This window comes from Semicossyphus pulcher, unplaced genomic scaffold, assembly GCF_022749685.1.
Source record: "Semicossyphus pulcher isolate SPU_LCO1_2020_fin unplaced genomic scaffold, fSemPul1.0.p SCAF_3, whole genome shotgun sequence".
In the NCBI taxonomy this organism is placed as follows: domain Eukaryota; kingdom Metazoa; phylum Chordata; class Actinopteri; order Labriformes; family Labridae; genus Semicossyphus; species Semicossyphus pulcher.
Window position 1 is genome coordinate 18,203,264 of NW_027211704.1, and position 13,322 is coordinate 18,216,585.

At 40.3% G+C, this 13,322-nt stretch overlaps 2 protein-coding genes across 2 annotated transcripts; one reads left to right on the plus strand and one right to left on the minus strand.

Annotated features, from left to right (window-relative positions):
* Nucleotides 1-1,513: 1,513 nt before the first annotated feature.
* On the plus strand, nt 1,514-7,329 carry nelfcd (negative elongation factor complex member C/D). The gene is made up of 15 exons (XM_069678410.1): nt 1,514-1,694; nt 3,219-3,328; nt 3,427-3,536; nt 3,618-3,727; nt 3,813-3,920; nt 4,280-4,432; nt 4,879-5,009; nt 5,168-5,333; nt 5,428-5,562; nt 5,724-5,863; nt 5,995-6,109; nt 6,190-6,285; nt 6,381-6,521; nt 6,718-6,847; nt 7,006-7,329. Exons 1-15 carry the CDS (start codon nt 1,638-1,640, stop codon nt 7,038-7,040), a joined length of 1,737 nt encoding a protein of 578 aa, XP_069534511.1. The 5' UTR covers nt 1,514-1,637; the 3' UTR covers nt 7,041-7,329.
* Nucleotides 7,330-7,953: 624 nt separating this feature from the next.
* On the minus strand, nt 7,954-13,296 carry ctsz (cathepsin Z). The gene is made up of 6 exons (XM_069678982.1): nt 13,042-13,296; nt 11,225-11,388; nt 10,877-11,056; nt 10,638-10,788; nt 9,123-9,285; nt 7,954-8,666 (listed from the first exon to the last, which is right to left on the minus strand). Exons 1-6 carry the CDS (start codon nt 13,167-13,169, stop codon nt 8,544-8,546), a joined length of 909 nt encoding a protein of 302 aa, XP_069535083.1. The 5' UTR covers nt 13,170-13,296; the 3' UTR covers nt 7,954-8,543.
* Between the last annotated feature and the right edge of the window lie 26 nt (nt 13,297-13,322).

Here is a 13,322-nt window from a genome sequence, read left to right on the forward strand (position 1 = left end):
CAGAGCGCGGTTGTGATTTAAACTGTAAAAGGGGAACTGATTTACTCAAATCATCTGAAAGACACTTAATACTCAACATCTGGGGAAATGCAAATCGTTTCAGTAAATACAGTTACAAACAGGAATAACAAAAAAAGTAGTATATTAAAATTTAGCTCCTGATATATTTGGCCAGACCAACATGTAGTGTAGTTTAATTGCTCAAACTGTACCATTATTTCTTAATGTATTTATAATTTCATTTTCTAAACCTAAAGACGAGGATTTCATGTAAGTTTTTCAGGCACCTGCCCATCAGCAAACTCATGTTTAAAGATTTCCAGTAGAGTCCACGACAAACTAAAATCATGTTTTGTGTGAGCTGATAGAATACTTTGCGTCTATAAAAAAGGTTCATTATAAGTGTTGAAATCACCTCCTTGATAATAAAATATTAGTAAAGCCAGTTTTCCTTCACAAACTTTACAGGGATTATTTAAATTCTACTAATAATCAACAGAAAAACAAACAATTCATCACCTCTCTTATTTTTACAGAATATTAAAATATAATGGATCCAGCAAAAGAAACTTTTTCCCACTCAAAGCAACCAAGACCGCAGTGCTTTTTAAGGTCACAAGTCTGCAAGCAAACAATACTACTAACAACCCCCATACAGAGGTAACTTCCTCATTCACTGTATATTTATGCTAATTTATTGGTGTTGGCACAGATGTGGATGCAAAATGCATGAGTGTGCAAAAATAGACTTTTTCTTCACATGCTCAGTTTAATTCATGATAATGTATGCAAAAACAAAACTGTCTAATTTCATATCCTGAACAGCCTCACCACCTGCAGTTGCTTTAGTCAAGTTCTAATTTTCATTTTAGCAGTTTTCCATTCTATATAATCCAGAGATACTGTGTTATATGTACATAAACAGAGACTGTAGAAGGCATTTGGTTCAAGTGATCGGTCTCAGCTTCGTTATTCTTGTATTTGCATACTGAATTGAATGTGGCGAAGCAAACTTATCGGATAAAAACAATTATTATATATACAGATCTATATACTGTATATATCTATCATTTTCTACAGTCTATGCATGAAAAGAAGTTCTGTGGTGTAAAACTGTATATGTGTAGCCTCAGCCATACACTTATTATTGCTTATCTGATTATTATCCTTATTATTGTCAGTAGTATTATAATTAATAGGATGGCCTAGCAAAGATGTATGAAGTCTGAAACGGTTATAACGTCCAGTTTTTGTTAGAGCTGTTTTTAAGAGGATTTAATTCAATTTCAACTTAAACTCCAGCCATTATCATTGTGCCGTTAAAATGTTTTTCTTCTGAACTTGTGTGATTTGTTACTGAAATCTGAAATATTTAAATTATTATTAGACAGCTGTGCCTGACAGACTGAACTCGGGGCAGAACTCCCACAGTCACACTGAGGGGGGCGTGGTTTGCCGTTTACGCTCTCGCCATTTTCCGCCTGTTGTTGGTAGCCTCAAGCCTGCTAGCCAAACAAGCTAGCTGCTGACTGCATTTTCCATTCAGCATCATTAGCGGTGAAAACAAGTCGGGTGAAGATTTAAAACTCACCCCTGGGTTATTGCAGCCAGTTCAACGTTAATTCTCTCCCGTCATCATGGACGAGGAATATTACAGCGGCGGAGGAGACTGGGAGGGCACGGACGGTAACTTGGTGAGTCCACGACTTGTTGCTGTTTGGCTCAGACTGCACAGGTAGTTAGCTAGACAGCATTAGCTTAGCTGCAGCTATGCACGCTGTTGGTTTTGTTGTGACAACTCTAGATAAACGCCCAGCTGACACAGAGTTGATGTGCAGATGCCCAGATGTGTCTACACAGGTGTATTGTGGAGATGATGGTTTGAACCTGCAGCAGCTTGGCGCTATTAGCAGCTACAAGCTAACTGAAGTTAAGCTGCAGGATAGTAACTGTAACCGAGTTCAACTTAATGTAACCAACTGTAAATGTTATTAACGAGGTTTTTTTAATAAGATTTTTTAATTTTGTGCGTAAGAAATGTAAGGCTGCCTGTTCGGTCTTTAATCATTTTGTTCCTTTACACACTGGTTAGTCAAACATTAGTGCATGAGGTCAATTAAAGTCCAGTAGCAGTCATTCAGACATGCATTCAACCAGTAAAGACAGGAAGAAGGTAATTTGCATAATAACTTGTGTAAAGTGTTTGTTGCAGACGTTTGGAGTCAGTAGTAGTCATCTACTAATCTCTTAATTAAAAGTAAAATTAGCCGTCCATTGTTCTGACACTCTGATGAACACATAACAGTCAGAGTGTCAGAACAATCAGTGAGGAAAATGTCTGTCACCTGTAAATAGACTGTTAATTGTTCTTCTCATCATACTCAGACACATTTTATTCATGCAAATATCATCCGTCATCTGGCATGAATCTACGCCATCTATCTAATCTTACTGTAATTACTGGAAACTATCTACCTCATGTAAATTAACCCATCTGTCACATAATTACATATTTTTTCTAAATCATATTAAATATTTCAGCAGTGTTGCACTCCTTATGTCTTTCGTAGGCTTGTAGATACTAGTTTAATATTTAATGTTTGAGTGTATATAGAGAGCAAAGTTAAAATTCCTTGTATGTGTAAAAATCTGGTCAATAAAGCTTATTCTGATTCTGACACTGAAGTACTCAGGTCAGGTCATATCAAAAGTATAATTTATGATTATGCCATAAAAACGGCCCCTTTCAGTTATTTACTATTATGTTTTTGGATTAACAGTTCTACTACATTAATCGCCACCATTTTTCTGAAATTAAAATGTTATTTACAAGAAGGGTAGATTAATTTACAGCAATGCAACATAGTCTATAAAAAATATCAGCTCTGTTAGTGTATTTTACTGCTAATGCAAGGGGGTTAAAGTGCATAAATAGTATAAATTTCTCAACATAAAATAAACACTTTATTCTTCAGTTAATCAGAAAAAATTTAATTCAAAAGCCCAACATTTAAAGATACATGGTTTCCACTGGTTCTAAATGGTATGACATATTATTATGTAAAAACTAACTAAAGCTGTCAGTCAAGTATAGTTGAGTAAAAAGTACAATAATAACCAAAATACTTACTGTATGCACAAAAGATGACATGGTTAGCTTTTAATGTTTACCAAGACAGAGGATCCATAATAGAAGCATTAACAAATGTCTCTTTCAGGAGGATTATGTGGAAGGGGGAAATGACGGGAAAACCCAGGAAGACTGTCTGCAGAAATTCTCCAGCAGGGATTACATCATGGAGCCGGCCATCTTCAACACCCTCAAAATGTATGCATCTGTTTTCTCATTGAAAATTGCACAGTTGCTTTGACCTCTTACAGGAGTCCCATGAATCCTAAAGACTGAGCACAATATTTCTCTCACAGGTATTTCCAGGCAGGTGGCTCTCCAGAACATGTCATCCAGCTTCTCTCTGAAAACTACTCTGCTGTGGCTCAGACTGTCAATCTGCTGGCAGAGTGGCTCATCCAGATGGGTAGGTAGAAGATTACAGCAGTGTTTGCAGGACTCCCTGATAGCATCTCATTAATCTGTGACTTCTCTATTTTTGCTGCAGGCGTAGAGCCGGCTCAGGTCCAGGAACGAGTAGAAAATCACCTCAAGAGCCTCCTCATAAAGCACTTCGACCCTCAGAAAGCCGACTCCATTTTCACTGTTGAGGGAGAGGTGAGGTTTCTGAACACTCGGTAGTAATATCACCAGTAAGTGAAGCTCTTATCAACTAAACTAATCCAGTCTCCTGTGTTTTCAGACTCCTGCGTGGCTCGAGCAGATGATAGCACACACCACGTGGAGAGATCTTTTCTATAAGCTGGCAGAGGCTCACCCAGACTGCCTGATGCTCAACTTCACTGTAAAGGTAAAACAATAGTAGCAGCACAGTTCCTAGGCGGCTGTGGCTCATAGATCTGATTGGAGATTGGCACTTAAGCCTTTGCCATCAGTGTGTGAATGGGTGGATGCGACATGTAGTGTAAAAGCGCTTAAAGCTGTCAGAAGATTTAAAAAGATAATTCCATTTAATCACAACGTTTAGGCCATGTAACAATGTTGTAATGCTTTAGGATTGAGGGAGTGATCATTATAATAGCCTCTTGTAAGTTTTGTCAAGTTCATGTTTTTGCTCTGCCACAGTTCTCTTGTTAACAGAATTCCTGAAAATGTGAAAAATAATCTGTTTTTGCTTTTCACACATATTTTGTGTGTGTGTGCGTTTAGCTCATTTCAGACGCAGGTTATCAGGGTGAGATCACCAGCGTGTCCACAGCGTGTCAGCAGCTGGAGGTTTTCTCTCGGGTGTTGAGGACGTCTTTGGCCACGCTGCTGGATGGAGGAGAAGAAAACCTGGAGAAGAACCTGCCAGAGTTTGCTGTGAGCTTTTCTTTTATTTACCATAGTGCTGTGAAGTAACCGTGTTATTTCCTTTGAGCAATTTTCTTAGAGTCCTGCTTTTATTAAAGTATTTATCAAACTAAACTGACAGTCAGTGATTCCTCTTTTTAATGGTTTTAAATCACTGAAAAATTTAATGTAATTGTATTTTGTGCTGTTGGTACGATTAAACAAAGTATTTGAATACCTCAGCTTAAAAACTGATTTTTATTCTCTTAATGTGACATTTTTATGGACTAAAGGATTGTTTTTCTGTTACTTACTTCCTCATCTGAAGCCAAAGTTTAGTCCCATATGTAAATAGCCAGCTGTGTTACATTAACACATCTGTGTGTAAAGTCAGTCAGTGCATGCAGTGATTTTCTGTCCCTTTGTTGTCCGCCTGTGATAGTCTTTGCTGAGTTGTTCCCCGCTTTCTCCTGCAGAAGATGGTGTGTCACGGCGAGCACACGTACCTCTTTGCCCAGGCGATGATGTCCATCCTCTCTCAGGAGGAGCAGGGAGGTTCGGCTGTTCGGAGGATCGGCCAGGAGGTGCAGAAGTCAGCGCATCAGAGGTAACCTCTCTTTATTTCAGCAGATTTCACTCTCATTAGTGTTTCAGGGTCAAAGTTGATAAAGCGGATAGACTTGCAACATGCTCAGGGCTCTGGATTAGTTTGTATGTGTGAATAAGAAACGGCTCTTAATTCTGTGGTTGTGGTTTTTATCACAGAGGTCATGATGCCAGTCAGATAACCCTCGCGCTCGGCACAGCGGCAGCCTACCCTCGAGCCTGCCAGGCGCTGGGTGCCATGTTGTCCAAAGGAGCCCTGAACCCTGCAGATATCACCGTTCTGTTTAAGATGTTCAGCAGCATGGACCCGCCTCCCGTGGAGCTGGTGAGGACGGAGCGTTTTTGACCCTATTGAGCTTCAACATGTACTTGTTAAGATGCCTTTTAACTGATTCTTTTTTCTCTCTCTGTTTCTTTAGATCCGAGTGCCTGCCTTTCTGGACCTGTTCATGCAGTCGCTGTTTAAGCCTGGATCGAAGATCAACCAGGACCATAAACACAAATACATCCACATTCTGGCCTACGCTGCTAGTGTGGTTGAAACGTGGAAAAAGGTACAGAGAACAGGGATTTATTATACTGATGTACCTGTTTGATCTATATTTACTTGATAATGTAGTTTATTACACACTTGTAGTTCTTATTCTCATTGTTTCCCTTCGAAACAGTTCTTACTCTTACTCTCGCTTTCATGTGTCCTTCTGTTGAATCCCAGAACAAGCGAGTCAACATCAATAAAGATGAGCTGAAGTCCACTTCTAAGGCCATCGAGACGGTGCACAATCTGTGCTGCAACGAGAACAAAGGAGCCACGGAGCTGGTGGCTGAACTCGGCACTTTGTACCAGTGCATCCGGTGAGTGCATGACCGAACGATGCGATGAAATTAACTAAACAATGTCCAACTGGAGTTCAAAAATATGTATTAAAATTAAAATACATTAAAAAAAAGTAACTTGCAGTTCAAGCGTGCGTGTTTGTGTTCAGGTTTCCAGTCGTTGCTATGGGGGTTTTGAAATGGGTGGACTGGACGGTGTCTGAGCCGCGGTACTTCCAGCTGCAGACCGACCACACTCCTGTACATTTAGCTCTACTGGACGAGGTACGACATCATTACTGGATAAAACTGTTTACCTTTTAGATCAGCTATTAAATTCAAACCTGAATACTTCTTCCACACAGATCTGTACGTGTCACCAGCTGCTGCACCCGCAGGTGCTCCAGCTGCTCATCAAGCTGTTTGAGACGGAGCACTCTCAGCTGGACGTCATGGAGCAGGTCTGTGTGTGTTCATCTCTCTAATACAGAAGTGTGTTTGGTTGACCCTGTGCGACCTCTCAGCTGACAGTGTGTTGGTTTTACTCCCCCCTCAGCTGGAGCTGAAGAAGACTCTGCTGGACCGGATGGTTCACTTGCTGAGTCGTGGCTACGTGCTGCCTGTAGTCGGTTACATAAGGAAGTGTCTGGAGAAACTCAACACGGATATTTCCCTCATTAGATATTTTGTCACAGAGGTAACGGCGGCTTCTTATCTTCATATGTCATTAAGAGATTAAACATGGTTAAAGGAACTTTACTCAGTCAATGGGGGATCATAAATGAAAACAGGCCTGTTTTATTGTCGTGTCTGCGCCATTAGATGACATTTGTAACTTTTGTGTAAAAGAAACTTTAGAACAAACTATTTAAACTCCATATTTCTCTTTACAGGTGCTGGATGTGATCGCACCCCCCTACACATCAGACTTTGTTCAGCTCTTCCTGCCCATCCTGGAGAACGACAGCATCGCAGGAACCATCCGCACAGAGGGAGAACATGATCCCGTCGCAGAGTTCATTGGTAAGTGACGCACTAATATTTCAAGTCTCTACACTTACACCGAGAGAGATAACAAACAATTGCAGTGTCAAGATAAAGTCAATCATGCGCAACACATAAAACATACAACCGTCCTCTTTACGCACTTACATGTAGCCTGTTGTTTCCCTGTTTTTTAGCTCATTGCAAGTCAAACTTCATCATGATCAACTGATGCGGAGAGGACACTGAAATGTTGGAGATTGTACCAAGAAGACCCGACAAAGATCTAAAGTTAGATCTGACAGCAGACCTCACATTTACATGGTAACTGAATCACGATGTTGGAGAACACAGCTTGAAGACGGACTCTTTAGTTTCTACGGAAAGGCAAACGTCGGTGAGCTGAAAGATTAGAGTAACAAGAAGGCTGGAGCCTCTGAAGATGCAGCTACATGTTTCCTTTTTCACCTGTACATTTGATTTTCTATATTTTATGTTGTTTTCAGCTGTTTTAAAATAAAACCCTGAATATGTTTTCTTGCATTTTCTTATTGATTTATCATAAAATAAGCGTGTTTTTGCTTTTTCTCGCGTCGACGACAAAGTGAAGAAAGCATCTGGATATTTTTCTCAAGGGCAGACAGTTTGTAACTACATGTATCGTAATAACATTTCAGTGAGTATTGTCAAGAATCAGAAACCCTAAAGAATGTAAAAACCAGCGTCAGACAGAGCTCGTTGGTCGAATTGTAACCGCATCACAAACCTTTGACTGACCAAAGGATTATAGGTTATAAGATTCAACACCTGGTACACAAATGTACAGGCTACAGGCAGTAGATGAACTGTGGCAAGTGGGGTCATGCAGCAGAGAAGTTTAAGCTCTGCAAGTATAGAAATGTCTGAAACCATTGATTAAACAGACAACCCTGCCAGCCCGTTAGTACAAAGTCTCTGTAAATACAAAGTCTCTGAGCAAATATGTGAATGCAGCTGGTCATTTTCCGAAAAGTTTCACAAAAACCAGCAAAGAAGCGTCAAGTGCATAAATCCACTTACAAAGATAAGCAACTAATCACATCTCCATAGGTCACTTCATTCCTAAAGGGACAATGATTGATACTCAAGGGACAGATTCTGTGTTTATTGAAAAAGTTTGAAAACAAAAATCGCAATTTCTGCTAAATTTCTGATGTGTAGATTGTTCAGTGTTAAAAACAGCAAATGATATAAACATGTTTGACTGCAGGTCATTTAAGGCACACTTAAAGATCATTATTTTATTTGTTTATAGAAATCCTTGACCCCCGTGTAGTGTGACACTGTGAACACATAAACACAACGCACTGAAATCATTCACTGTCGGACCAGTGCAGGACTACTTATAAACACTGTGTTCTTTGGTTGAGTCTGGATGCACTTAAAAATGCAAACAATGAAAAGCTCTTTGTCCTCCTGATGATGCAAACAAAAAAAACTTTCCAGTGTAGCTGTTCAGCACACATGAAGAAAATCTGCATTGATTCAAGCAGGTCTGATATCCAAGAAGACATTGGAAACGACATGTGATTGAAAGTGTAAAAACAACTGCAAATATCTCTATAAAATAAAAATCTGAACTCATTCCCTTTTTAGACATTTTGCATATAAAAAGTTTCCTCTCTGCCTGAGACAGGAACACACACGAGAGAGTGCAGAGACGACCTCTACACAATGTGCATGCTGATCACCTCTACTAGTAGCCCTTGGGGACGATTGGGTCTCCGTACATGCAGTCCTCCTCCAGAGCCAGGTTGTATTTGCTGCCACTTCCTCCCTTGTAGGCGCTGGTCACGATCCTTAACCAGCCCTTCTCACCCTGAGGAGAGGAGGGAAATTGATCATGGATAGATTATTATAAAGATTTTACAACCCTAGATCCAGCTTCTTCAAGTTTAGGACTTTTAGTCTAACAGTAAGACATCTGAAGATGCCAGCCTAGACGACAACTACATGAGAAATGAATAGGTAGATTTGTGTTTATACAGTGGCTTAACTACACTGCACATAATTCAACATATATAGCATCTTTTATACAAACATGCAGCCCAAAGTGCCGAAACAGAAAAGAAAAACAGACAGAAAAAAATCCAACAATGTTAAAACTCAATGTTTTTTTTTTAAGGTTTTCATGTGGCTTTAAATGTCAACTGAATCACAAGACCCACAGAGAAACAAATGTTCTGCATGCCATCTTTAGAGCAGGGTCTCTATTTTGATCTGTCAACAACTCCTTCTTTGACTACATTAAGTTTTCTGTTTGATACGGACTTACCCACGGCTCTCCCCACGAGTTGCGTACAACCCAGTATTCAACGCCGCCCTCCACGCCCCACCCTGCCACTGACACGATGTGGTTAATGAAAGCATCCTCCTGGTATTCAGAGTAGAGACCTCCAGTGTAGGCATCCAGCTTGTCCGTGGCCATAATCCCACAGCTGGAGAAAACAAACACCACACAACAATTACATCACCTGGATTAGGTAACAACAGTTACAGTGTACCTTGGGTGAGGGGAAGACAAATAAACGGGGAAACCTTGACACAATACTCTATAATAAATCACACCAAACCACAATCCGTATTACAATCACTGTTTGTGATCGAAAGGCAGCCGTGTCAGCCAAAATGTTGCATCCCACTGAATTGTCTGAATTCCTTTTATTGTCAGTGTAGCCACATGTTTGTGGAAGACTTCTCTGCCCTTTGTCCTTGTGGAAAAAGCTGCTTGGTAACCTGACATCTGACTCTACTTGCAGACATTTAACAGTAAAAAGCAGGTGCTACTAACAACATTAATGGTGTTTCAGTTCTATGCACAACCCAGTAAGCTTGTCAGTGTGAAAATGAGCAAGAACAAAACCAGGAACCTAAACTGGGGCAGCTTAAGGTGCTTTTCGACAGCAGGAACTTTCCCCAGGAACTAGGAGCCTTTTGAGGATCTCCCTGCTCCCTGCTCAGGGGGTAGTACTTTCCAAAGGTCCAGGAACTTTCAGGGAAGTGCCTGCAGTGCTGATCGTTTCTGATTGGTTGAGCACTCGCAGCGTTTTATTTCACCCGCCATTTCAGGCGTTTTTAATCCGCTTTGCTACTAGTGTTTGTCTCCTTTCCAGTGTTGATTAAATGACTCTATTTGCAATGCAACAAAGCACGATCAAAAACAGCACAAGTTGAATCTCCTCCATGCTAACAGGCAGTGTAGTGTCACAAAAATGATGACGCGTTTTATGGTGTCATTTTCGTTGTATGGCCTTCATCTTCTTCTTATCGCCACCTACTGGACTGGAGGTGTAGTGCAGTCACTTTCATTGCTTCTCCATACGTCAATGGCCTGATTTGCGTAATCCTCCTGGGACTAGGCTGCTTTGGAAACAACAATGGGCCACAGGAACCATTTAGTTCCTTGAAGAGAAGTTCCTGGAGCTAAAGGTTCCTGGTACTTTTGCTCAAAAAGCACCTTTAATGACACCCAATAATCATTCATTGTATCTGCTCCTGTACTTTTCCTTCTGTGACATGTCAAAGTGTCATCTGAGAAAAAGGCGTTTCAAAAGACATTTAATTTGTCAGCCTTATTATTAGTTACTGTATGTTTTTGTCTGACTGAATGTGTTTGTTTATGTATTTGGTTGAGTGGGTTGTTTGCAAAGATGCATATGCAAGAGAGTTTACTTGAAATCAAATTGGCAGCATCATTCTGTGGTTTATAGTTCCTAAATACATCTAACTAACAGAGTGAGCAGTTTGATGGAGCTTTTCTACAAACCAGAAGCATAAATAAGTTGCAAACCTGATGGGCCCTCTAGCGTAGATCTCTGCCATCATCTTCTCCCTCCCGCTCACAGATCCATAATCGTCCACTTTCCACAGGGTGTAGTTCTTCACAATATTGCACACTCCAAAGGTGGTGCAGGTGCCGCATTCATTGAAGGGTTTGCACTCTTTAAAGAGAGACACAAAACATGCATGGCTCAAACTCAGGCAATGTTAGTGATTGTAGCATTACTTTCGTCACTGAAGGACTCTTACGCTGGTCTTTCGCCTGGTAGTTGTTGCAGGTCTCGTCTGGGATCCCGTGTGTGTTAGCATACTCCCAAACTCCGTTGTGATCCCCTCCATGGCAGCTGCCAGCATTACCACAGTCGATCACGTGCTGGACCGAGAGATAAGCAGACGGCCATGCTCCCTTCCGCTTAATGTTGATGCGGTCTGGAGATAAATATACGCAGAAACAATAAATCAAAGGAGCAGTTCCTGTCATTTCTGTGTAAAAAGGAAGTGTAACGTTGTTAAATGTGTCTGAACAGTCAGGTGAGGCCCTACTGTTCTACACCAACACCAAACCACGATGACTCAGCAGTCACTAGTAAATCATACCTGCCATGGCGCTGGTGCTGCCGTGGGCCCAGCAGGAGCCGCAGTACTGGGGAATGTGCTGGTTGCGGGTCGTGCTCACATAGTTGGTGCCATTGATGTTCCTCCAGTCCCAGGATTTGGGCAGATCAGAAATCTTCAAATACTCATGAGGACGAGGACCAGTCCTATAAACAGACAGGGCATTAGTTACATTAGTTCTGCAGCCAGGACACACTTAATGACACACAAGACGTGTGTGAACTTATCAAATTTATGACTTTGCTGTCTCTCTGTTTTAGATCATTAAAAACTTTTGGTTTCGATTTACAATTGTTTAAAAAAACCAAAGCCATTTTTCAATATTCTATAAGATCCTCTAAATGCTTAATCAAGTAGTTGAAAAAGACTGTAGACTCATTAATCTACACTGAAGATAATAAATAAACATGCTAATCTTGTGATTGGGTTTTCTACATTTCCTTTAGACTTATGAGACCTGTGAATATAACTTCTCATGCTTCGGTTTCATTTCCCCTCTTTAGAAATAACTTTAAGAAGACCAGATACAATGATCACAGGAAGGGTAAAACACACACACAACACTTTAAATACACAGAGAAAAACTTCTGCAAACAAAGAGAAGACTTCATAAACTGTTAGCCTAGAGATGAGGGCACTGAGATCATGTGATGTCCTCTGTAATATAATAACATTCAACGTTCCAGAGACAACTTTACAGATTATGAAATGTTATAAACACATAAGGGGTTTAGAACAAAGCTAAATGGAAATTGACCAGGTCAATATTTTAGCTATTATTCACTTATTGCAGATATATTTGTCAGTGAGTATATGTCAACTGATAAACTGCAGCACATGAATATCAAATAACCTATAGAAAGAGTAGCTGTTGCAATGTATGGTGTACATGTAAAGTGTTCAACACAGTAAACCACAAACTCTTTATGAAACATCAAACCACAACATTTTCTAATGCCCAAGAAAATGAAACCATTGTCTTGTTTCGTCCTTGGTTAACCCAAAAGTAATGTGATGTTAGACAAAGGAAAACAGCTCATTTTCACATCTGAGGAGAACAAATCATCATCTAATTATGATGAGTATTAAGTATTGGCCTCTTAAACCCAATACAGTCATAAATATCTTAAACTTGAAAGCATTAAATATTATAAAGGAAACTATATACTTTTTCTTTACCATAGTAAATGTTGTATGCAGTACAATGAAGGCTTAATGCAGCATTGTTAGAGATAACTTGACAAAAAAAAGTACAGTTTTAATATGACGGGTGTTTTGGGTTCGTAGATTATGTATACAGTCAATGGTTGATAGCTAACCTGTGGGGGGTTAACCGAGCTGTACACTTCCTCAACCTGTGATTCACTAAATCTCGTGATTTGCGGCGATGACAAGCAAATCATGAGGGCACAAACCTTTCTGTTCACCTTAGATTCGTTTTGTCTGCTGCAAGTACTCAAGAAGTAACACGAAAACAGGGATAGGCTACAATGTAACCAAAGCTCCATACTTGATATACTTAACACAATTAGTATTTTATTTAATTTCCTCCATGGTTAGTTATATTGTTATGCCACACATTAATGAATGTTTGTCACATTTAAGTGTATATTTGCCTTCGTAACAGCACACAAAGATAACATTCACTCAGCATGCTGAACTCCTGACAATAGAACCAACGGCTGTCCGTAGAACGTCGACTAGCTACTAGCTTAAATATCCCGGGAAGAAGTTCCGCTGCTTCGTCCTACTTAAGGACCTTTATTTTGGAAAAAATACCAATAATTTATTCTACTTACTTAAGTCCGAAGTCGTTTCTTCTCGTTGCGCGGACATAGCATGGCTTCTTTGGGTTGAAAAACACTCCAGCAAACACGCCAGAGAGTACGACTGAAAACACGAAAACAACCAAAACTGACCGAGCCATCTTAAACCCGGGGCAGCGGACGGCCTGCTGGTTTAACAAGCAGCACAAACGGGGGTAAGAGAAGAGTTAAAGGCTGGTGTCGTTGGCAGAGACTGCCTTAATTCTGGTATGTCTGTGGGTACACTCAGTGCTGATAAACCGGTACATAAACTG

What these genes read in the sequence shown, in the direction of transcription:
- nelfcd (XM_069678410.1), top strand. Translation starts at nt 1,638, where the DNA reads ATGGACGAGGAATATTACAGCGGCGGAGGAGACTGGGAGGGCACGGAC. An exon ending in ACTTTGTACCAGTGCATCCG is followed by an intron (nt 5,864 to 5,994) that starts GTGAGTGCATGA and finishes GTTTGTGTTCAG; the next exon opens with GTTTCCAGTCGTTGCTATGG. An exon ending in TTAGATATTTTGTCACAGAG is followed by an intron (nt 6,522 to 6,717) that starts GTAACGGCGGCT and finishes TTCTCTTTACAG; the next exon opens with GTGCTGGATGTGATCGCACC.
- ctsz (XM_069678982.1), bottom strand. Translation starts at nt 13,169, where the DNA reads ATGGCTCGGTCAGTTTTGGTTGTTTTCGTGTTTTCAGTCGTACTCTCT. An exon ending in CAGCACCAGCGCCATGGCAG is followed by an intron (nt 11,057 to 11,224) that starts GTATGATTTACT and finishes ATTTATCTCCAG; the next exon opens with ACCGCATCAACATTAAGCGG. An exon ending in CTACCAGGCGAAAGACCAGC is followed by an intron (nt 10,789 to 10,876) that starts GTAAGAGTCCTT and finishes CTCTCTTTAAAG; the next exon opens with AGTGCAAACCCTTCAATGAA.